The sequence below is a fragment of the Meriones unguiculatus genome, chromosome 14 (genome assembly GCF_030254825.1).
Source record: "Meriones unguiculatus strain TT.TT164.6M chromosome 14, Bangor_MerUng_6.1, whole genome shotgun sequence".
NCBI lineage: Eukaryota > Metazoa > Chordata > Mammalia > Rodentia > Muridae > Meriones > Meriones unguiculatus.
Window position 1 is genome coordinate 78,005,781 of NC_083361.1, and position 24,813 is coordinate 78,030,593.

A 24,813-nucleotide genomic window follows, 5' to 3' on the forward strand; every position below is an offset into this window, starting at 1 on the left:
CACAAGGAGAGCAACAGAACCAAAAAATCTGAGCACAGGGGTCTTTTCTGAGACTGATACTCCAACCAAGGCCTATGCATGGAGATAACCTAAGACCCCTGCACAGATGTAGCTCATGGCAGTTCAGTATCCAAGTGGATTCCATTGTAATAGGAACAGGGACTGTTTCTGACATAAACTGATTGGCTTGCTCTTTAATTACCCCCCCAGGGGGAAGCAGCATTACCAGGCTACAGAAGAAGACAATGCAGCCACTCCTGATGAGACCTAATTGCCTAGGATCAGAAGGAAGGGAAGGATGGGGAAGGGAGGAAGTAGGGAACCACAGGGGGATACAAAGTGAATAAAGTGTAATTAATAAAGAATTTTTAAAAAAGTAGCCTTGAGGTGAGGACCCATTCAGTGGTTTCGGTACCCTAGCAGGTAGTGTTTGTATGTGGTCTGTAATCAATGCTGAAGAAATCCTGAGGAATTAATGAAAGAAAGATGCCCCCCTCACCACAAATGAAAGCATTTACAGTTGCTCATGGTGTCACACCTATGGAACAGTGATCTGTGATCGTGCTTAGAAGCTACTAAACTGTTAGTGGCACATCCTTCCTGTGCGTCATCCTGAGTCCGGATGACAACGGCAGGCATGTCTAGTGAATACTATCGCGACCCCAGTAGAATGCACAGGACTGACATTTATCCCAGCCTCACCGGGAGGGGCATTTAAAGCTCAGGTCCTTTCTGAAGAAGCCTCTCTCAGGTCTTCCTGTGTAGAACCCTCAGGCACATCACAGGGGGCTCTTCAAAGTACCTTCTGCGAAGTGCTGATATGGAAAACTCAGCAGGAAAGCAGTCTCTGTTCCTTGGATGCACAGAACCCGGTATGCAGCTCAATGGCTTTATCAGTCGCTCTCTAAGCTGTGTCTACACTCGCAAAGAATAAACAGGTAAAGGATGTCACTGTCAGCATCAGTGCCACTAAGGTCTGGGTGTGCATTTGTCCTGACAGGACCCACCATGGGAATAACATTTAAGCGGTTTTACATCAAATTTCATTTTGATTCTCTAAATCAGTTTGAAAAGCAAACCTCAAAAGGTACAGGTGAATAGGCTGAATCTTAGTAATTTCTTGAGGCCTCGTAAATAGCGTGATTAATCCTGAAAGCTGGCCTCCTCACCTAGAGTTCTGATCTGCTCTCTGTTTCCTCTGGTATCTGACAGTTGTAAGACTGCTATAAGAAGCCAAGACTGTGAAGGGAGGTGCTTCCCCCACCCAACTCACTTGGGAGGTGCTCATTCTTTATACTGAGGTTCTTTCCTTCTCTCGGAAGACACTGCCTGAGTCAGGCATGCAGGCCTCTGGGCATATTAAACCCTGGTAGATTAAGCAGAATATGCCTCCTTTGTATTCAGTGTTTTCTTGTTCACCCTTGACAAACTGCAAAGGAAATTGCCGCATGGCAGAACCCCCCTCCAGCTGTGTAATGTGCTGTTCATACCTTCTCACCACTCTACCTGAGTATCCTTCAGTGTTTATAATCCTGACAGATGAGGCCACCAATACAACAGAAAACGGCAGGAGCCCTGGAATTGGACACTGTCCTTCTGGGCTTCGAATGACTGTGGGTTGGCAGGAGGATCTTGTTGGTCATTTAATGTTCACCAAGATGGGACCAAGAATCCCAGACTGTGGCCACTCTTGGTTTATTCTGACTTGGCCTGGTAGATATGCTTTATATGGGAGGGAGATGCTAAATCAGAGGGTTTAGAAATGGACACAAGTTGCCATTCTACTTGATAATACTCAAAGAGCTTATGATGTTTGCAAATAATGAACAAGAATAAGTTACGAATTACACATAAAAACAAGAAATGACAAGAGCCATTACCAGGAGCAGATCATTCTGATCCATGAGCTCTCTGGAAATCTTCCCAACATGTCTTGAAATAGGCACTATCATTATTGTCATTTTGCTTTTAAGAAAACTGAGTCAGGAAAGGTTAACAACTTTCCCAGTGATGTGTGGCTGCTACACAGCTAGGCTGGGATGTTGATACCATCCACATATTCTGAATCTTAAGCTCTCTCATATTATCATCCATCATGTCCAAATCAGGAAAAAACCTGAACTACCAAATGAGTGATTGTTTAGTAAAGTTCAGTTTAAGTCTAGTAAAATTTACTTTAGTAAAAATAGGTTAGTAAAATTCTGTGCATTGCCCCCGTCCAGTCAATACTGATTCACTTGACGGCAGTGGCATGATGGGAATGGCTCAGGTTGAACCTGAAACCTTCCCAGTCTCTGCATGTGCTTTAGGAACAAATCTTCCCTCCAAATGATCACCACTGATGTTACTTCTGCTGAGGGCTTTATCCCCTTCATTTGAAGCTCCATGGGTTTGCTCATTTAATTTAATGTTTTTAGTTGGCTTACAAAATAATGGGTTTTGGTTTGGCACTTTTATACACAGTCATTATTGTTTTCTGTTTACAGCTTCTTCTTGCTCCTCCTGTACCTTCTGCTTCCCTTCTTCCCTCTGTACAGTCTCTCCTTTGCTTTTATGTATAGTTGGGTTTAGATGTCTAAGAATATAGGGGATAGCCCCAGCACGCAGAGAGGTGGGTGGATCTCTGTGATTTTTGAGGCCAGCCTGGTCTACAAAGTGAGTCCAAGATACCCAAAGCTAAACAGAGAAACCTTGTATTAAAGAAAATGTTTTTTTTTTTTGGGGGGGGGAGAACCACAAAGATATCTGGGTTTCTCCTGCATAGAGGACAGGAGTTCACTGAAGCCAGTGTTTTCCTGACAGCCCTCTGAACATTCCACTTAGGGTTAGTTTTACGTGCTCTCTTGAAAGTTGCGAAGATGTAGAAGTATGAAGTGATTTATAATTTCAGCACTCATTGGCTGCCTTTTGCAAGTGAGGCAGTGCGGGGTAAAGTGTTGCTTTCTTTTTTTTCTTTTTCTTTCTTTTTTTTTAAGGCTTCCCATATCATGTTTTTTTTTTTCTTTTCTTTTTATTATTATTATCATTAGTTACATTTTATTAACTCTGTATCCCAGCTGTATCCTGCTCCCTTATTCCCTCCCAATCACACCCTCCCTCCCTCAGTTCCTCCCTGCCCCTTTCCAAGTCCATGGATTGGGAGGACCTCCTCCCCTTTCGTCTGGCCCTGTTTTATCAGGTATCTTCAGGACTGGCTGTAAAGTCCTCCTCTGTGGCCTAGCAGGACTCCTCCTCCCTTGGGGGGTGGGGAGGTCAAAGAGCCTGCCCTTGAGTTCATAGTCCCTGTTCCCCTTACTATGGGAAACCAATTGGTTACTGAGCTACCATGAGCTTCATGCGAGCAAAGGTTCTAGGTTACATCTATACATGGTCCTTGGTTGGAGAAACAGTTTGAGAAAAAACCCCTGTGCCCAGATATATTTGGTCTTTGTGGAGCTCCTATCCTTTCCATGTCATACTAACTCCCCTTCTGCCAAAGGTTTGGTTATGAGTCTTAGTATCTGTTTTGAAATACTGCTAGGTAGAGTCTTTCAGATGCCTTCTGTGGTAGACTCCTGTCATACATCCAATGCACATCCCATTTGTCTTTCTAAGGGAGGATTGATCATCTTACCCCGTGTCTGCTTTTTTGTTTATCTTCTTTAGGTGTATAGACTTCATTATGTTTATCATATCTTGTAGGTCTATATATGTGAGTATATACCATGTTTGTCTTTCTCCTTCTGGGATACTTCGCTCAGAATGATCTTTTCTAGATCCCACCATTTGCCTGCTTTCTTACTGTAGCATCTGACCTTAGCATTATCATGCTGAACATCCCTGTAGGTCACATTCTGGAACCAAATTCATTCACGTTCTGTCTTGCTCCAAGCCAGATGTTGTAAAGATTAGCATGTTTTTAAAAATCTCAGTTGAATGTTCTCATGAGGTTTGAAATCAAGAGTGTTAGCAATTTGGCTGAAAAGAATACCCCAAAGGGCAGAGTAGGGGCAGGAGGGAAGCATTTAAGGAAGAAACTATGTTGATAAGTTAAGAGTATATTAGTTGTTCGTATTTTAGCCTTTTGAATGGATTTTCAACACTTTGATAAGAAGTAAAGATTGGTATCTCACAGTCTGCAGAGATGTGTACTTCTAAAATATTTATAAATATAAGCTTGTTTATCTCTATGAATTTGTAAACATGCAACTTCCCCACTCCCATCTCATTTGTATCTGTAAACCTATTGTTTTTGCATTGGCTAAATTATGTGAACCTCTGTTTTCACTTTCAAAAGGTAAAAGGTAAGTACCCCTGAATACAAGTTTTGTGATTGAGATGAGTATCAAAATGCTACATCAAGAATGGGATCGATGCTAGATAAGGCGGCAATATAAGTTATGGGCCACAGAGAATGTAAACACTGTTCAGGACTACACAAACGAGGGCAAACACTGTAAGAACATAGCAGAAAGTATTCAGGGTAACTGATGAGCTACACAGCAAATATCCTGTCACAATACATGATGTAGTAGCGCGATCCTAGTGAGAGCCTATGAGTCTATTGATGGTCGTAATTATATGTAGGTTAAGTGTCAGAACTGTTTCCAACAAATGGCATGACTGAGTTGGAGAGAACAAACATTGCCTAGAAGGCAGTAAAGATGTCAGAGTGGTTTGCAGGTGTAGGCAATTTGACAACAGCAAGAAAAAACTAGTCTGCATCTTGAGTCCTTGCATTTGGAAAAGGAGATAGACATATTCTACCTTCTTTCTCTTGCAAAATAATATTAAGAATTGGTGATTTCTTTACTTGCAGCTATTTCACAACCATGTTTATCTAATGATTCGGCTCATTCCTCATTCAACAATCAACACTTCAGAGAAAGTGTCATGCACCTCTTATGAACTCTCTCTCAGCTAACAGATTCCATGTCATGAACAGGGACTTCCTACATAGGGAATTCCTACAAGGTGACATGGGCTCTTCCTAAGGGGCTCAGCCTAGTGGAAACAGGTAACCACCCAAATAATTGTGAGATGGTGTAATGGTGGCAATATAGGTCACTGGACAGATAGGGGGAGGTACTGACTGTGAGCTGCTGTGAGAATACGCTTGGTAGAATGTTGCTCTTTCAAGTCCTCATGGTTGTGAAGCACGGTCCTGTGTCTCCATGAGACTGAGTGACACCCAGGGTTGACACTTATCTTCAGAGAGTAGTCCTACAATGTGGGTCTGAAAAGGCTGTAAGTTCCCGCTTTATATCCCCAAACACGTGAGTGGTTGTTTTCTCTGCAGGATGAAAACACATGCTTATAATCCTAGCACTCAGAAGGCTAAGGCAGGGGCAACACAAGTTCAAGGCATATTGTGCTCTGTATACACAGTGAGTCCCATGGCTGCCTGAATTACATAACAAGACCTATTTTTAAAACATAAAAACAAAGCGCTAGTGGGGGTTGTACAATTGTTATGTAAAGTATTGACCAGTACCTCTAATTGTGGTGCAATACTGATTCATTCCATAATGTGCACACATGCAGCAAGACACTTATTTATAAAACAAAGAGCAGCACAGACCTAATGACATGGGGCTGCTTAAAGAAACTAGTTATATTTAAATAAACTAGTTATATTTAGTATAAATATAAAATGCTATTAAGAAATATCATAGTCACAGACTTGGCAGAAAGCAGTTAGCCATCCATGCCACACTATTAAAAAAAGAGAAAATCATTTTAGCACAATACATAGTTCAGTCCATGCTTACACACATACCCACAAGCATTTCCAGCTCACACCTCCCTCCCCTGATGAGCTTTGGGGAAGGACATCTGTGAGGAAGAAGGCAGAGGACTGCCGTTCTCCGCTCTGTGTTTATATAGTTGAGGTGACTTTTATGATATCTGTAGGCTTCGTTTTATGACCTAGAAAGGAGAGGCCCACAAAGCACCGCATGCCATGGGTACAATGTGGTCCATTATAAATGTTAATTGATCCTTCTAGGTAGCAGAGAAATACAGCTTCCTGAAGATGGTATAAATCTGCAGATAATATCACACCAAGGCTCATAAGTGTTTTCCCTTGGAATGAAATGCAGTGTTTTGGAGCAAAGTCAATAGATTTTAGATGAACTATGTGATTAAATCTATATTTGGCTTATTTAATCATTTAAGGATGAATTATTAACAGAAAGTCTGCCAATTATTGGTAATTCTAGGCCGTACTTCAGCACTGGAAATTACTAACCAACTATTATGGGCTTTTTAAGTCTTCAGAGTACAAACTTTTGTGTTTCACATTCAAAACTTAGCATTTTGTTAGCTATTGCCAGGTCTTTTAGGGAAAGCCATATTCTCGCAGCTATCAATACATGCTACATGATCTGAAATTAAAGTTGGCTTCATGGAACCTCTTAATTATAAAGAACTTTAAACACAAGGCTGCAGAGATGGCTCAGTACTTACGAGCATTTGCTGCATTCCCAGAAAACCCCAGCATGCACTCCTACATAGTCATACACACACACAACACAAATAAATAAAAATAAAATCAATCCTTTAAAAATAATTTGAAACATTTTTAGGTAAGTTGACTTTTATTACTACATTAATTCAGTTATCCTTATTTTCATAAAAAGTTATAAATAATTTGAACTGAAAATCAAATTATTTTTCAATGTGCTGGTGATCAACTGAAGTGGTGGCACACACCATTAATGCCAGCATTCAGGATGCAGAGGCCAGCCTGGACTAGCAAGTTCCAAGTTTGCCAAAGCTACATGAAAGTTCTCTTTCTTTCTCTGTCTCTCTTTGTCTCTGTCTCTCTATGTGTCTCTCATACACACGCACAGACACACACACACACACTCAAGTAGAAATGAAAATGAGAAAATATGATTGAAACCAATAGATTTTGTCCATTTCACTATCCTAGTTATAATGACATGCTATAGTTTTGAGAAAGGAGGGAAACCAAGTAAGGGTTGTAAGGAATCTTAAACTTCTCACAAGTTGGGAATGTCATGGCTCTATATCCTCTGGGTAATTTTTGGAAAGTAACTGATCTCTCCTTTTCTTTCTGTGAATTTTTGAGTTAAAAAGCACTGGTAAGCAGACCTGCTGTTCTGATGTTGAACATCAACCTGGTAATTGATAGAGGAATGAAAACACTGAGGTTGGTAGCTTGTCTATATAGCATGTCTAACTCTCAGGAGGCACAGAACCAAACTTACCCTTTTTTTCCCCCTATTCCCAGATTACGCTCGATTTGAGGCCAAAATCCATGACCTACGAGAGCAGATGATGAACCACAGCATGAGCTCCGGGTCTGGGTCCCTTCGAACCAATCAGAAACGCTCCCTGTATGTCAGGTAGGCACCGGCACATTCCTCACTCAGATATACTGGTCCTGAGCTATTGCGACACAGACGCCATGCCTGGGTTCCGGTTAGCCCATGTTTGTCTGTGTACTTCTGTTCAAAGGCCTTGCATTTAACCATTTTGAAGTAATTTTTGAAATGTTATCAGGCTAAAACTCTTCTCCAGTTTTATCTTTTGGAAAAAAAAAAGGGGGGGGCTTGTTGCTGTCTTGCTTAAGTTGGCAAATTCTTGGTGCTGGGGCACCCAACTCTCAAGTTATTCCTTAAAAATATTGAAACATATTAAAGTATGACATGGGTTACATTCATGGCAAAGCTTGAATGCATAGACTGAAGTTCTGGACATTTGTTTGCATTCAGTCATAGAAGAAAATATTCCTTATTTCCAACTCTTCCGAGATTGAGTACATTAGCTTTCATGCATTTATTAGAAATCAGCTGTTCTGTCAAAGAGTTATGTGTATTGGTTGTTTTTCTGAAAGCTTTGCTGGAAATACTTTCTTCAGTAGAATGTCAATACCTGTTGTTTCTCGGACCATAACACTTCATGATTTCCTGGCTTACTGAAACTCATTAATTAGCCCACCATGGTGACTTACACCACATCTCAGTACTTAGGAGATCGAGACCACCACAAGTGTAAGAGACAAAGTTCCAGGCTACCCTTGGTAAGGAATGAGTGAATTCATAATGCCTGTCAGCATTTTTTCCCGCCTGGAAATCTCTTGAGGGACCTATGTAGGCTCCACTTACTAGTTCTGGCTCCTGTATTACATCTAACTTGTGTGTGTGTGTGTGTGTGTGTGTGTGCGTGCATGCGTGCCTGCACGTGCATGCATGTATGCATGTTCTTCTACCATGTGTGTTCTGGGGACTGAACTATGATCTTCAGGCTAGGATGTAAGCTCCTTTATTCACTGAGCCATTTTGCCAACAGAGGACATTTAATAAGTAATACAAATAGTAGCAGCTGAGAGGAAACGTGGTCCTCCATGGTCAGAATAACTGTATGCACTATTTGGAGGAACCAGCTTCTCATTGGTTCCTCTTGCCCAGGATCTGACTGACAGCTAAGACCACATCTTCTCACCCAAATTTCACTTTTTTTTTTTCCCAGCAAGAATCCCATGATACATATACTAAATTATGCATTGAGTCGGACTTGTCTGAATTCCAAATGTAAAGTTAACTTTAACTTTCCTATGTATTAGACATGCCAAGAAGAAAATAGAAGACCAATTTCAGAATATGGCAGGTTCTCTGGGGCCTTAATTTGCTGGATGCTGTAGACATCATAGAATGCCAGCTTATTCCGGGGAGTTTCTATTCCTCAGGATTCTTGAGACTTAAAAATACATGATTGATGATGGATAGAGGATATAGACAGATAAATAGAAAAATGGGTAGATAGATAGATGATAAATTATATAGATTATAAATATGTAGATGATAGATATATAAATAGTAGATAGATAGATCTACATGACTGTTAATCTTTCATAGTTGACCAACTGTGCTCTAGATTGTTTTGTAGTATCTTATTGTCCATGGAAGGAAATGTGGAGAACTACCTTAGAAAATCTCTCATAATGGCATGTCAAATGAGATCTAAATTAAGCCAATTTGTATCTATTCTCTTTTCTATACTTGTGTTGTGTCACTAGTTTTTAATGATAAAAAATTATTTTGAAAAATCTTGAAATGTCTTACTTTGGGATAGAAAATAGGAAAAAAATAGTTTGGCTAATAGTACCCAGACAAATTAGTCAACGGAATGTCCTTATAGACTCAAACATCAAGGAAAAACCATCAAAATTAATGTTATTAAAAATGAACTACATGAAAAAATTGTTTATGCAGTTAAAATTATTGATGAAGATGGGTTAAAAGTTTAAATTGTTGAAAATTTAATGAAGGTCTGTGATACATAAAATCAAAAGACATTTGAAAGTATTATTGATTAGAATCAAGTTTTCATGCTGATAAATGATAAACAAAAATGAAACCTGAAGGAAAATTGGAAACTTAAACTGATAGAACATTTTAAAAGACGCATTTTTTTCTTTGATGAACAAAGAGGACAAATGTTTTGTTTCTCACTGTTTTGCAAAGCCAGTGCCTCACAGCTGCCAACACAGCACTTCGTGAAATTAAGACAGTACTGTCCCTCATCTGACACCTACAATACTTTCCTATGCTCCCAGGTGTTTCCAATGAGAAGACACACTAAGACTTTTGACCAAAATCTAGTGGATTTGGGCAAGTTACTGTATTATGTGAGGTTTACGACATTGTTGTCCTGAATTATGGAATTCTTATAATCACTAGGTAGGGTCTCACCACATATCTGTGGCTGTCCTGATACTTGTTATGTGAACCAGGCTGACCTCGAACTAACATCTGACTCTGGAATGCTGGGATTAAAGTGTGGTTTGTCTCCAGACCCAACTTCATAAACACTTTTTGCTATAGATGATCCTAAGAATTCTAAACATTGGAGCTTAACCCCTAGTCAAGTAGCTACTATTGGGATTATTACAAATATGTGCATTGCACATATGTGTAATATCTGCACCCATTAGGAAGTGGGGGGGGTCATAAGTAGCACTATAGAGAATAGTTTCCTTCAATCCATATTGCTAAAAGTTATTTGAAGTCTTCTATCCTGTGCTAATTTAAGACAAGCTTCCTGGAGCCAGTTACTTCCCACAGTTTTATTATGGCGTGGAGGGGTGGCATGTACACTCCTCAATGGATTTCACATATTTCTCATATGCTTGCTCACTCATTAATTCATCCAGTTCAGAGGGTCACAAGGTGTCATCTTTATCAGCCAACCATCCCTGTAACAGGCAGTGACGTGGCAGCATTGTACAAATGAAATCAATTGGTACTCATAATACTATACGTGTATGATTAAGATGTGTTTGAGCTGTTTGACTTTTATGTTTGCTACATTATGAAAACCTATAGTTATAGAATCTTAACAACAAATAATGTTGGCTGGAGATACAGTCCAACAGTCCAGTTCTTATGTAGCCGCTGGGAGAGCCTGGATTCCAACTCTAGTAGCACAAAAAGAAAGAAACTGATGTGGTAAGGATACAAATCCAGTAATTTCAGAGTACTGGACACGTACTTTATTAGTTCCCCAGTAGATGCATTTAATCCCCAGAGCTGCTGTAATGTAGGATTTGTTGCATGTCATCAAGGCTTTCCATATGGGCAAAAGTAGCAAGCATGTGCCTAGGTGGAGTGACCATGAATTTATCTGTTCAAAGACATTTTCCCCTCCTGCCCATCAGCCAGTAAAAAGCTCGTTTTCAAAGAACATGGCTTTCCCTGCTGCTAAGAGAACTGAAGTCAGAGATGGAGGGTTTTAAGTTTCCATAGAGGCACAAATGTCCAGCAAAGAAGCTTCCTCGAAATGAGTAAAAGCACCCAGATTGCTGGGAGAAGGCAGGAGGCCAGATAGAGACACAAAGACATAGATTCATTGCTTGGGAGTGAAAGGTCACATTAAACAAAATTTCGGCCTATGTTCATTTGTTAATGAAGAATATTGAGACTTGCAGCAAGTATCCTTTTTGTTATGAACTAGGATTTAAGAATCAATGCTCTGAGGACCACCCTTGACTCACGTAGTCCTGAGGCATCATTTACATATCTGTTCTGCTCCTAAACCTGAAACAGGCACAAGAACTCAGCAGAAAATGTTTCTTCCCTGTAGGAAACTCACTACCTAGTGTGAGCCAGGAACAAGAGGTAAATGTAGTGGGATATCTTCAGGTAGCCAGAGAAGCCTCCGAAATTTTGACTGTTTCTTAATGCGCAATATTTGAGTTGATATTTCAAACACTTTTTTAATATTTTGACCCAAAGAATAAATGGCATTCATTCTTTCTCAAAGCCCTATAAATAGAAACATGCATAAAGATTAAAAAACTTTGACATTACTTAGTACTGTGGGTTGTATACATAATTATAAAATACATAATACAATATAACACATAATTGTTTATGTATAGCACGAACTTCATTATTTTCCATTCTGTGCGATCAGTCTCTCTGTGCTGAGTGATGGTTACAACTGATTGACTTGATTTAATAACTCCTCAGTGGATCATGATTCATGGCTTACAGATACACAGAAGAGTTCCAGGTCAATAACTTGGTACCCAGTCAGGCAGAAAAAGGCACTTTTCCTGCATTAGCAATGCAGTATCCAGGGAACCCAGATGCTTGCTGGTGTAGCCCAGGTGGAAGGGGGTTACGACTGACATGAGGGGAGATGTACAAGTAGAGGGAAATGCCTGTCATGAGGCTTCCTTCAATCAAATGCTCTTTTTTTTCAGTTATTATTCTATGAAATTATCTTAGCCCTGCAGTGGGGTATGGTTCCTTTTTTAGAGTTAAGAAAGAGATTCTTCCAAATGATTCTTTTGAGATTCCCCAGCTAGACTAGGCATGGGCACAGACATTCAGGTCCTATTTGTGAGATGCTGTAGAGTAATATTTAGGGACACAGTTATTGGATTCTGCCAAACACAGATACTTTTGTAGTATGACCTTGCTACTCACTAGCTCTGTGATCACAGAGAAGTCAGAGCTATCTCTGTTGTCTTAGTTTGTCTGTGAAAAAAAAAAAATAATAATAATAATAGTACCATGAGTAGGATATGATGAAGTGGGTATGGTCGCTTAAAAAAAATACTGAATTTAAATGCATTGTACACAAAAAGATAGTGACAAATCTTGGTTGCTAATCATCATTGATTGCAAAGGCTGTCCGTCCAAAAAAGGGCAGAGACCATAGAATTGACTGTGAGCAGGCATTTCACACCCTTTGTTTCATTGCTTTCTTTTAACAGAGAAGGGAGGACAAGTTTCTTGGTGGCTGATATGCCTTCCTGTCCTGTGTACCATGAGGCATGAAAAAAGGCCCATAATTCGTGGCTCCACAGTGCTATGCTTTGTCAACTTCCTAGTTAGACCTAACCCAGAGAAGCCTGAAAAGAGTTCAGCAGAAGCCACAAAATGTAGTCACGACATGTGCAACCAGCATTCTCACAGATAACAGCACTGCCACACGTAGGATTTCTTCTTCTGCCCCTCTGCTTTTCTTGTGTCTTCGGCTTCCTCTTCAGTTCTGTTTTGAACCTGAAAGACTATTTCTCTCATAATTGCTCTTTATGGTGCTGAAAGGATTTTCTTTATAAGGCAATTTTTGTTTTATGGTCTGTGTATAATATGACCCATGGACTGAAGGTGGTCTCCTGCCTAATTCTTTCCAAACAATGTATATAAGGTGACTGTCTTACCTGCTGTGATCAAGTAGCCTGACTTAAAGTGCTTAAAGGCAACCTCAGGGAGGAAGGGTTTATTTTGAATCACAATCTTAAGATACAGTGCATTATTGTTTCAAGAATCTAACATAATGGTCGCATTAGATCCAGAGCCTGAAAACAAAGAGTGATGAATGTTCTTATTTATCCACCTTTCTTCTTTTTCTATGGCACCCGGGACTCTAGACTATAGGATAATGCTGTTTACAATCAATAAACTCAAACTGGACAATCCCTAATAGGCATGCCCAGAGACTAACCTAATGATAATCACTCACATGCATGCTCAGAGGCTTGTCTCCCTGATGGTTCTGGACCCTGTCAAGTTGACATTGTTAACCATTACACATCCAGTCATTTGTGGATTTTTCTAGTCAATAAGTATATTGCTTGCATTTGCCTACAATGTGCCTTAACATCCTTAATAGATGTTAAGAATGCAGAGATGAATGAGAGCCATCGGCTCTTTCTTCAAACATGCAGAGTCCAAATCTGTTAGTAGTTTATCAGTTATGTAGAGCATTATTCTAAGGATCATTTCCTGATAATTAATATGTCACATGCCTTACAATTATAATCCTATTTAAATAGATCTGGAGGAAAGTTGTCCATGTGGACATACCATTTAATGGCCTACAAATTCTAGTTAGTGTCTTTATTTTATCAAGTTAGAAATTTCCTTAATAAATATTTATTAAGTGAATGCCCTCTGCATCTATCTCTCCTATGCAAATATAGCCAAAGTATCTGAACGAACTGGTAGCAGTTAATTACCAAGTGGGGACAGCAAGTGCTTAAAGGCCATCTGTATCCTCAAGGCACAAGCATTGCCTGCCAACACTGCAATTCCAGGAAAGATAGGCCAGTACCAGGACTGCTTCATTTGTCCCCCAAACTCTCTGACTCCATTTTAAATAGAACCTAATTAATAATTAGACACAGACACACAGACTTGTTAGAGAGAAAGTCTGGGATAAGGCCAAGGTTGACCTTTCTATCCCAGGAGACAAAGCCTGGGTGTTCCATTAGTGGCTAGTTTGAGAAAACAAATATCACCCAGGACACTTTGCTTCGATGGGCTTTTATTTGGGGGAAAGATTATTTTTATATCATTAATTATGGTGAGACAGGAATACTATAGCCTAGCATTCCTTCACATAGGGAGAAGATTTTTGTATACTTGGCATTTTCCTCTGAATCACAGCATAGACTTCTATTCCTATTTTGTGGACCCACTGGTCAGTAACCAAGTCATGGTGGGGAAGACAGTTGTACAGCAACCAGCCTGGAACCTCTTTTCAGGGGCACAGCCATTCCAACCTCATCTGGTGATGCCTTTTTACCAAAAGATAGATGCTAAGGCCGTGACTTCCGTGTACTCGGATACGGGGCAGAAGCTTTTCTCCCTTCTTCCAGCCTTTTCACCACTCTCCTCAGAGAAGGTGTAGGCAACGGAGGGCAAGCTGCTACTGGGTACTTGGCATACATTAGCTGACAGTTATGTTGACCCTCATTCCTTGACGTGCATAATCTTAGTTAAGAACATCATTTACAGACTGTGAGACTGATTGAATTGTAACAGAGTATGATGCGGCAGAGTAGGAAATTAAGGGCACTGAATTTAGAGTTAGTTTTCTCTCCTAAAATCTTCCAGGGTGGGAGCTAAAGAGATGGCTGAGTTAGTACAATAGTTGCCCTACAAGCATGAAGACCTCTGTTCACATCTGCAGCACCCATATGAAATGCAGAGATGGGAGGATCCTTGCTGATGGCTGGCCAGATAGCTAGTCTAGCTGTTTGATGAACTCCCAGCACAGCGAGAGCAAACATCTCAAAAAGGGTAGAGAGTTATTGAATATGGCACCAAGTGGCAACCTCTGGTTTCCAACCCCACGCACAAATACACACACAAAAGCACATACATACCACACGTGCACCGCAGAAATGGCCGTGTGTGTGTGTGTGTGTGTGTGTGTGTGTGTGTGTGTGTGTGCACGTGCGTGCGCTCACACACACACACACACACACACACACACACACACACACACCTACCTTCTAGGGGAGGTGGTATGATATGACCAGATACCTGTTAACAGTTTATCAGGATGAAATAGAAATTATTGACTGGGGAGTCCAGAGGAGAGGTAGAAAATACACGACAAAATCAGATGGCAGCCTGGGCTACAGTAACGAAGGACCCAGGAATTTATGTGCTAGATGTGTTGATCTCTTTTAAACCTCACCACAGTACTGTACCACAGGTGTAATTCTTTTCCCCATTTTAAGAGAGAGAGAGAGAGAGAGAGAGAGAGACTTTCAAGGAAATCTGAAGGCCAAAGCAGTTTACAAACAGCCTACACAAGGCACTGCTTTGCCCTATTATATCTTTGTTTCTACTGTAGAGCAATCAAGTTGAAGTCAGCCCTGTAGGAGCAGCACTAGCATTCCTAGTAACGAAACTTGTGTTTCTTTCTTGTTATATATTGAATTTCCCATGAAAGGCATTCTAGGACAAAATTTGTAGCTTATTGTGCTGGCTGGTTTTATGTCATCCTGACACAAGCTAGAGTCTGAGAGGGGGGACCTGAGCTGAGAAAATACCTGCATTAGACTGGGTTATAGGCAGGAAAGCCTGTAGGGCATTTCCTTAGTGATGGGGGAAGGGGCAGCCCATTGTGGGTGGGAATATCCCTGAACTGATGGTCCTGGGTTCTATAAGGAAGCAGGCTGAGCATGTCATGAGGAGCGAGCCAGTAAGCAGCACCTTTTCGTGGCCTCTGCATCAACTCCTGTCTGCAGGTTGCCACCCAGTTTGAGTTTCCGCCTTGGATTCCCCCAATGAGATATATCCCTCCCCAGTTGCTTTTGATCATGGTGCTTCATCACAGCAATATTACACTAACTCTAATTAAGACACTTAGTTGCAAACTTTTCTCTTTTAAGACAGAGTCTCATATAGCCTGGTATGGCCTTGAACCCAGTATATAGTTGAAGGCCACTTTTGCCTTTTTGTCTTCTCAAGAGATGGGATTTTAGGAGTCTAACATTGTGTCCAGTTTATGTTGTGCTGTGAGTTGAGCCTAGGGTCTTCGTGTATGCTACATGAGTACTCTCCAAATTGAGGTGCAGCCACAGCCCTCAGCTGCAGTCTTGACTGTCTTATTTGTAATATGGACATACTATCGCTTACAGGACCCTTAGGATTACTTTGAACCATGTCTTAGAGGAAACTCATCCTATGGGACTTGTTAAGAAAGAAGAAAGTTCCCTTGTCTCTGTCTGTGCTTCCTTTAATGGAGAATAAATTTTGATTCTCCATTTATACTCTGAGACTCATTAGTATTATGTGCACTCTTGCAGCCATTTACATTTTTAATTGCATCCTTAATTATGGAACAAAAATCTTTGGCAGCCAATTTTAAGCCAGAAATAGAAAGGAGGACAATTCTGGGGGATCTGGTGGTGTTTTTGTTTTGTTTTGTTTTTTATGTTTTTTTTTTTTTACCTTGCCTAAAATTGCCACTATTTTAAGTGTGTTTATTTTTAGATTTCCATAGGAAAGGGGAAACAGTCTCACGATGACCTTTCCAACGGTCATCACATTTTTTTCTTCTCCCTGTGGCACATCCAGACTTCAGATCTCATTGTTATTGATGGCTGGCCTGTCATTTATTCATTCATTGATTCCTCCAACCAAAGCTTTTCTGAGCCATTAACCAGCCACCTCATTCTTGGCTCAGGTGTTAAAAAGGTATTTTTTCCTGCCCCTGAGAAAAAAGCTCAAGTCATTCTACCTTTCTAGATTTGCTTCTTGGTTCTTACCCCATAATAATCACATTACTAGAAATGTCATATCTCCTGAGGAAATGCTTGGGTTTATGACCAAAGTATATCAATTCCGTCTAGAAAAGAGTAACAGGTGTGTACGAGGAGCACCAAATTCTCACAAGAGAATGGGTGAGAGATGGGCACGGAGAAACAGAATGCTTCCTCTCCTTAACTCAGGAAGCAAATACACAATTTGTCTTTTTTTTAAAAAAAATTAGTATTATATTTGTTCTTCAACAATATCCACATGTATATGATGCTTTCTGATTCCATCCCTTCCCCATCTTGCTCAGATTCATGATTTCTAGGCTTGGCTTGTCACTTAGTTTAGTTTAACCAGGACCATCTGTATAAGCATTGAATGGAGCTGTCCACTGGACCCAGATGGGGTCACCAGCGGGCACACAGATGAAAGCAGTGACTCTCATCTCTTCCTTACTCTATCAGTAATAAATAGCTCGGCAGTGAATTGTAGAACCCTTCCTCCATATGTGCTAACTGTTGACAAGCCCTTTCGTGTGTGCTCAGTGTAGGCATCCATAGCTGGTGTGGATTTACAATTGTAATGGTTTTTCCTTTTCCAGAAGTTGGCATTTCTCAGCCCTCCTTTCTATCTTTTCCAGCTCTTACCTTCTATCTCCTTCTCTGAAATGCTCCCTGCTCCTTAGAAGGCATGGTACACATGTCCTTTTAAGACTGAGTACTCATTCACCACTTACTCTCAGCACATTGAGCAGGCATGAGTCTCTGAACTCATCACAACTTACTGGAAAGAGAAGCTTCTCTACATAAGACTGAGAGTAGCATTTTATGAAAACATAACTATTAAGGAGGCAGTCTGACACTGTGCCAATTTAGTTAAACAACACTGTGGGTTTTTGACCAGTGTCTTAGTTAAGTGTTCTATTGCTGTGAAGAGACATCATGACCACGGCTACTCTTTCTTATAAAGGAAAATATTTCATTGGGGATGGCTCAGAAGTTTATAGTTAAGAAGTTTAGTCCATTGTCATCATGATGGGAAGCATGGTGGCACAAAGGCAAACATGGTGCTGAAGAAGGAGTCAAGATTCCACATCTGGATTGGCAGGCAGCAGGAAGAGATAGTGACACTGGGTCTGGCTTGAGCCTCTGAAAGCACAAAGCCCAGCCTTCTGTGACACACTTTCTCCAACGAGGCCACAACTCCTAATATTGCCACTCCCTGGAAAACAAACATTTAAATCTATGAGTTCATACCTATTCAAGCCACCACAACCAGGATAACACTACTTGGCATGAATTCATCTCTTTGGTCCAAGCCTCAAAGCCAGTCAGAGAGCAGTTGGTGATCCCTGTAACACCATTGCCACTATTGTACAGCAGACCCAGCTGTGAACCATACAAACTACAAAACAGTCCTGTGAAGGAGCTCAGTTATCAGGCTCAGCAGCAGACATTTTTAATTGCTAAGCCATCTCTTTGGCCCACTGAATGAGGTTTTTTTCAGTGCAGTGAACATAGTGATTAATCAGAATGTGGTATTAAGAAAACAATCAAGGGAGCTGGAGTGCTGGGTTAGTGATGAGCATTTGTTGCTCTTATAGAAGACATATGTTAGAATTCCATCACATACATAGTAGCTTACAACCATATGTACCTCTAGTCCCACAGAATCTCATATCCTCTTTTGACCACCTCAGGCATAGGCACACACATGGTAAACAGCAATACATTTAAGTTAAACACTCATACACAAAATAATAATAATCAAAAATTTTATATATATATCTCACATCACATCACACAGACACACACACATACCACACACATGCATGCATTCATGTACCCCAAGAGAGGACAATCAATCAACATATACTCTTCAGTGCTCCTCGAACCACATACACTGCTCACCCCATATCTTTACCTGCTTTTTTCTTGTCTATGGCTCCTCTGACCCTCTTCTCTTTGACTCTGGCATCCTTAAAGACAGTCAATTTAGTCTCCATCTTTATAGTGCAGCACATGGAAACTGCTGAGTCATGTTATGTCCTTGGCACTTAAAGCAAACAAGTTAACTTTCCCTAAAATTTTACTTGATTGCCTTATAGCTTGCAGATGTCAGAAAAGATCACTGGGGCAGGAAAAGTGATTCAGAGGTTGAGAACACTGGCTCCTCTTCCAGAGGACCTAGGTTTAGTTTCCAGCACCCATGCTGGGTGGCTCACAACTGCCTCCTTCAGGGCACTCCCTTTTCTGGTCTCTGAAGGCACCTGATTGGCAAGGTGCACATACATACAGTTGTGCACACACATGTTATACATACACATACAATGCATAGACATCTATAATATGCATACAGACAATAAATCTGAAAAGATCCGTGCTCCACTAATCAAATGAATAAACCTGGCCGCACTGTCCCAGATTATGTCTTTTAAAGCACAATTAACCAATAGAGCTGTGATGATCACTGGTTATAACATCTCTTTCCCCTTTTATTATAAGTCAGTAAGTACAGTAAAAGTTATAAATACTTATAAATGCAACAATAATAAAATACAGCTATGAATTTGCCTGCTGTATACCAGATAGGTTCTGAAGTACTTTGGGTGGATTACTCACTATTCACAGAACTGTCATGAAATGAGTGCCGTAGTGAAGAAAAAAGTGAGGTCAGATGCGAGCTGTAATTAGAACCTGCGCCTGCCGTCCTGTGTCCCTATTTACTACGCCATATGGCTCTAATGAACAGCTTTCACATGGTTATTTTTGTTTAATACAGCATGTCTACAGATGGGTGTTGTTTTCCACACTTTTACAGATGAAAAAAAAATGGGTAGTTCAGAACACCAAGATCTCTATTCTTTTCTCCAAGTGGTCAAGTGCTTGACTGACTCAAGCCTCTCTTCTGTTAACTCACCACCACCACGGGCGCTTTTTAATCTGTGCCTTGTGTTGTGCATATTGTCCTGTCACAAACTGCATGAGTTTGGGGACTTTGACTTTTTGGCTTGTTTGTTGTGTGTTTTGTTTTGTTTTTGCAACATGTTCTCACTGTGTAGCGTAGAGTACTCCAATTCTCAATCCTCTGGATTCAGGGTCCTGAATAGATTACAGACGTGTCACCATGCCCAGCTCGTAGTACTTGAGTTGATGTTATCGTTGTTGTAGTAGTATTCGTACGGGTATTCTACCTATAGTTACCTCAGTGCACCATGGCGCTCATGGAGGCCAGAAGAGGGCATTGGATCCCTTGGAACTAGAGATTCAGGAGGTTGTGAGCCACCGTATTAGTTCTGGGAATCAAACCTAGGTCTACCGGATGAGCAGCCAGTACTCTGAACTACTAAACCATTTGTCCAGGCCACAGTACATAAGTTTTAAATTCTTATTTATTAATAAGTCTTTGACAACTTCATGCATATGTAATGCACTTTGCTCGTTTACAGGCACCATTAACCTCTTTCGTCCTCTCTCAATTCCCACACCTTCTGTGTAGCTCATGAGGGACCCATGCATGATTTAAGGTTGAAGAGGCTGCTGAGCATTATGCAGTCACTTCACATCATGTACCCTAGTTGATGAACTTGTGATCAAATTCCTCATTCCCACATATTCTCAGCTCCACCCAGACAAGGCTCCTGAGCTTCCTTTGTCACCCAGAGTCTGAAGTTAGGACATACACCTCACAACAAAAGGGCACAGTTAATATGCCTTTCACACATAGCTCCCTGGTATGGCAGGGCGTGCAACCTGGATTTGTACTTACCTCATCATCAGTGAGGCCCCGTCGAAGATGAAAAAAGACAGTGAAAACTCAGGAAGACTGGGGCCCTGTAGTACAGCTCACACACCTATGGAAACACTGACATGACACCTGGTGTGTTCTCGTCAGCATGCAGTACAACAGGTGCCGATGGCAAAGACCCAAGACTGGGAACACTTTCAAAGATTCCAGCTTTGCCATTTGCTCAAAAGTGTGCTTTGTATGAATCACCCATATGCCACTTTATGATTTGTAGCAATACTATCTCCCAGCGCTTAGTCCTTGAAAGTCTTTAAATCTCCACCTTCCTGGAGCTTTCGACAGCACTTTGAGTCATCTGCTTCCACTGAGGTAAAGCTTCCAAACTTTAATTGGCGTCATTATCTCACATTCATCTCACAACTGCAGTCAATCTTTCCATTCTCTTCCTCCTCCTACCTTGCCACCACCGCCACCTTTGTCTTAAGCCTTAAGTTTTTACGAAAATGCTTCATGGGACTTTGAGAGTTGCTTGTGCCAGTTGGGTGTCTGGTGTTTTTGGCCTGGCTTCTCCTCGTACAGTCTTAAGGACAGATTTCTCTGACCTGAAACATTAGAGTTAATATCAGGCACCTGGCATTGGGTCAGCAGCTCCATCAAGTAAGAAAACCTAAAAATAATAGGTCAATAATGATGCATGCTTTAATTGAATCTTTTTTTTTTTTATTAAGGCTAGCATTTTAAAGAAGTAAAGGTGTTTTTGATGCAGAGAAGAAAAAAAATGTTATTTGAACATCAGGAAAGGTCCTCAATTTTATATTTATATTTTTAAAACCTTACTAGATGAAACTTCACATTTTTTCCTGGAAATTTTTAATTCTCCCTGACAGCATCTCTTGATATTGTATTAACAAATGACAAATGGTGACAGAAAAATTAGTTGGTTTATATAATTTTCAAAAGTAGTAAGACAGTAGCTATTTGACTTTAAAGAATGAAGTCCACAGATTCTTTCAAAAATACATTGGAAGGTTATAAAAAGTAAGAATTTCAGTATATGGAAATATGAGATCAAAGAAAAGTCAGACTATCACATCTTTAGACAAACTATTCAACTATTCAAATTAGAGTTCCCCACTCCTAAGTGAAAACTTGTACTTTTTTGTGGTTCCTGGGCCAGCCTCAGAAGAAATTTTCTATTCCCCCTTTTTCCACTTTGTCTGCATGCACTTGAGGCATGGTCTTTCCTGCTCAGTTCTTCATCTGAAAAGCAGATGTATGGAATCACAGGAAACTGAGACTGGACTCCAGGGATGTATCCTGACCTCTGAGAGCAATTATCTGGGTTGGTCCAGCCTGGATGGATGATTAACGTTCATAAAATGGACTGGAAGGGGGGAGGATGCAAAACAATGGCTACTTCCCATTTCCCTCAAGTATGTGTGCCCATTCACAAGGCAGAAAAGCCGAATGAGGAAGGAGCCTGCACCGTTCGTAAAACAATGCAATACTTTCCCTTTTTTATTTTTATTTTTTAATGCAGCTCTTCTACAGTAAATGCTCGGGTTTCTGATCCCAGTCACTTGTCAGAGTGGACATCACACATCACTGTAGTTTAAGCTGTGTAGTTATAAACACCAAGAAAGATTGGAAAGAGTCCACCAGGCTGAGATTTGCATTTAGAGCTTTGATGTCAGGTTTTCTTCAGTCCTCCCAACAGGAGGATCACTTCCGGTAGTTGTAATTTGTCTCAAAGTGTCAAGAGGCCAAATGTCCGCTGGGCTACCCCTGTTCCTGGGGATGACTACTCCCTCTCGGGATGCTGTAGCCCCAACAATGTAATAAACATCAGCAATGAGGGAAGTCTAGGGGCTTCAGAGTTTTCTGAGTCCCTCGGCTGGCTTCAGTGTGTTAGTCTGTAAGCATCATGGCGGGAGAGCATGGCGGCACACGGGCAGGCAGGCCACTGCCGTAGCTGAGAGCTTACACAAAGGGTGGGAAGAGCGAGGGGGAGAGGGAGAGCACATTAAACGGGAAACATCCACATTTTTAGACCCAAAATCTTATGTGAGCGCTTAGAAATTAAGGCAAACTTTATAATGGCTAGGTTGTTCAGTTCTGAATCCTTTGGTTCTAAAAAAGCTGTAAAATCCTCGGGAGGCCATTCGTTTTCATGATTCGTTTGGGTCAGCCTAGCTCTTTTGAATTTTCTTATTCTTTATATATTACATTCCCTTTCTTCTGCAAATGAGACTGTGCTGATGAGGCCTATGTCAACTTGACACAAAGTAGAATCATCAGAGAGGAGGGAGTCCCAATTTAAAAAATGCCTGCATAAGATAGGACCGTGGGCAAGTGTGTAGGCTATTTTCTTAATTTGTGGTTGGTGTGGGAGGGCCTGGCCCATTATGTGTGAGGCCACCCCTGGGCTGGTAGTCCTGGGTTCTATAAAAAAGATAGGCTGAGCAGGCTACGTGGAGCAAGCCAATGAGCAGCGCTCCTCCATATTCCTGCCCTGCTTGAAATTCTGTTCAGTGATGTTAGTTCGGTGATGACTACACCGTTGAAGTATACACTGAGCAAACCCTTTCCTCCTCAACTTGTTTTTGGTCTGGTTTTTCGTTATAGCAATAGCAGCCCTCACTAACACAGATGCCCAGACCTTTACTCTGTAGTAACCTGATACGTTGCAGTGATGTTTTTTGAAAGTTAAATGAATTTTCCGTCATCAAACTAATAACGATACATGGTTAATAAAATTAATTGATTGTTATTTGGCAAGGGTTCCTCAATATAGAAAGACTTTCTCTGTGCAGATAAGATTTTCTACCTAACTGTGTCGAACCAGCACTCCTTCTGACTTTTCAGATGAGACTAACTATTCCTAAAAATACCCAAAATTTCTAAAACTTCTCTCCCCTACCCTTTCTGTTTTGAATGGCTGCCACCATAGTCTTTCCACTTGCACATTACACTCAAACCTCTCATTTCACAGCTAATGAAACCAGGGTTAGGGTCCTTATGTAAGAACCCACACAGCAAAGGAAAAGGAAAAAGTGAAACAGACTCGTCTTTATCTATGCGGGGGTCCTACTCTTAGTCTTAATTTTCAGGCTTACTTGTTCTTAGGTTTATCTAATTTCGTACCTGCGTGGTCATGAGTTGTGTTAGTTATTGGATGTGCAGCTTCCTCAGAGGTGGTCTATAGCAGATAACTGAACATGGAGTTATGCTGGCTTGAGTGGAAGTTCTAGGGCATTTGACCTATGATTTGACCACCCTGCCTTGACCATGCATCCTCAGCAAAGAGGTATGAGGTTTCCTGCTGAGGTGCTGTGCACAGGAGACTGGACTAGAAAACCATTTGATTGACAACCACTAAGGTACACTGGACAGGGAACGAATCTGAGTTTTACCAGCCTTGGTGACTGTTAATTATAAAGTACTATGTGGGATAGTATAGTCCATTATACTTTTATCAGGGATAAGAAGATGAATCCCATATCCCCTGCAGGATCCAGCTGTAGCTGTTATTCTTAACACTGAGCCAGACTGTCCTGAGATCTGATAGTATGTAAGGTATGGGAAAACTGAGAGTTGACTCCGCAGAGGAGCCTCTTACAGTACATTCTAGATGGAAAGGAGGAAAGGTCGTCTTTAACAGTTTCCTCCCTACAGAAAGTAGACACACCTATAAAATTAAACTCTACATCCCCTCAAATATCAAGTCACCCAGCCACTCACTGTTAGTCCAGGACATAGTGGGATAGGCGATAGATAGATAGATAGATAGATAGATAGATAGATAGATAGATAAAAGCTTGGAGGCTAGAGCAGAAATAATACGTTCATAGAAATCCTAGTCCTGTAAAGAACCACTAGTTCATGGCCTGTTTCCATAAAAGCAAAACAAAACAACAACAGCAAACAAACAAACAAACAAACAAGCAAACAAAGAATAACAATAAAATGGAAATCAATCCTGACTCAGCTACTGAGTTTTCTTTTTCTGCAATTCGTTTTGTTTTTGTTTCTTGGTTTTGTTTTGTTTTTTTCTTTCTTCTGGGCCTCTACTTTGTCTAAGGATAAAAATAATAAATACCCAACTGTAGGCTTATGACAAATTTTGTAAATCATTGTATTTACAAAAAAAAAAAAAATCAGTGAAGACAGGAAATTTGGTAGGTTTTTTTCCCCCAATGTTAATATTACCTTGCTATCAAAATTTAACAAGGCTATTATAAGAAAGAAAATTAAAGTTCACTATACTCCAGATCTCTCTTTAAAAACTTAACATAAGAAATCAAAGTAAAACATTAGGCCAATTAATGAAAGTAATATATAGAAAAATAATAATTACAAGAATATGTGATTGCATTAGCTATCCCATCCCCAATCCTGAGATGTGTTGAACCCAGAATTCTAAAGCAAATGCTCTACCACTGAGCTAAACACCCAGCCCTAAAGGTACTGTTAACATTAGAAAACCACAGCTTTAACACACGGAGGCAGAGTCACATGCTCTAGATATCACAGAAGAAGTTCAGTAAGA

The 24,813-nt window shown here is 40.6% G+C and overlaps 1 protein-coding gene across 30 annotated transcripts in view; it reads left to right on the forward strand.

Moving 5' to 3' along the window:
• The window catches only part of Dlg2 (discs large MAGUK scaffold protein 2), a 1,917,798-nt gene that overhangs the window by 1,763,296 nt on the left and 129,689 nt on the right, over positions 1 to 24,813 (forward strand). For 29 of the 30 annotated variants that reach the window (XM_060367555.1, XM_060367549.1, XM_060367550.1 and 26 more), the window contains one exon: positions 7,238 to 7,352. In XM_060367555.1, coding sequence (XP_060223538.1) covers positions 7,238 to 7,352 — 115 coding nt within the window. Of the gene's footprint in view, positions 1 to 7,237; positions 7,357 to 24,813 lie in introns of those variants that run through there. The other variant, XM_060367576.1, reaches the window with a different exon arrangement.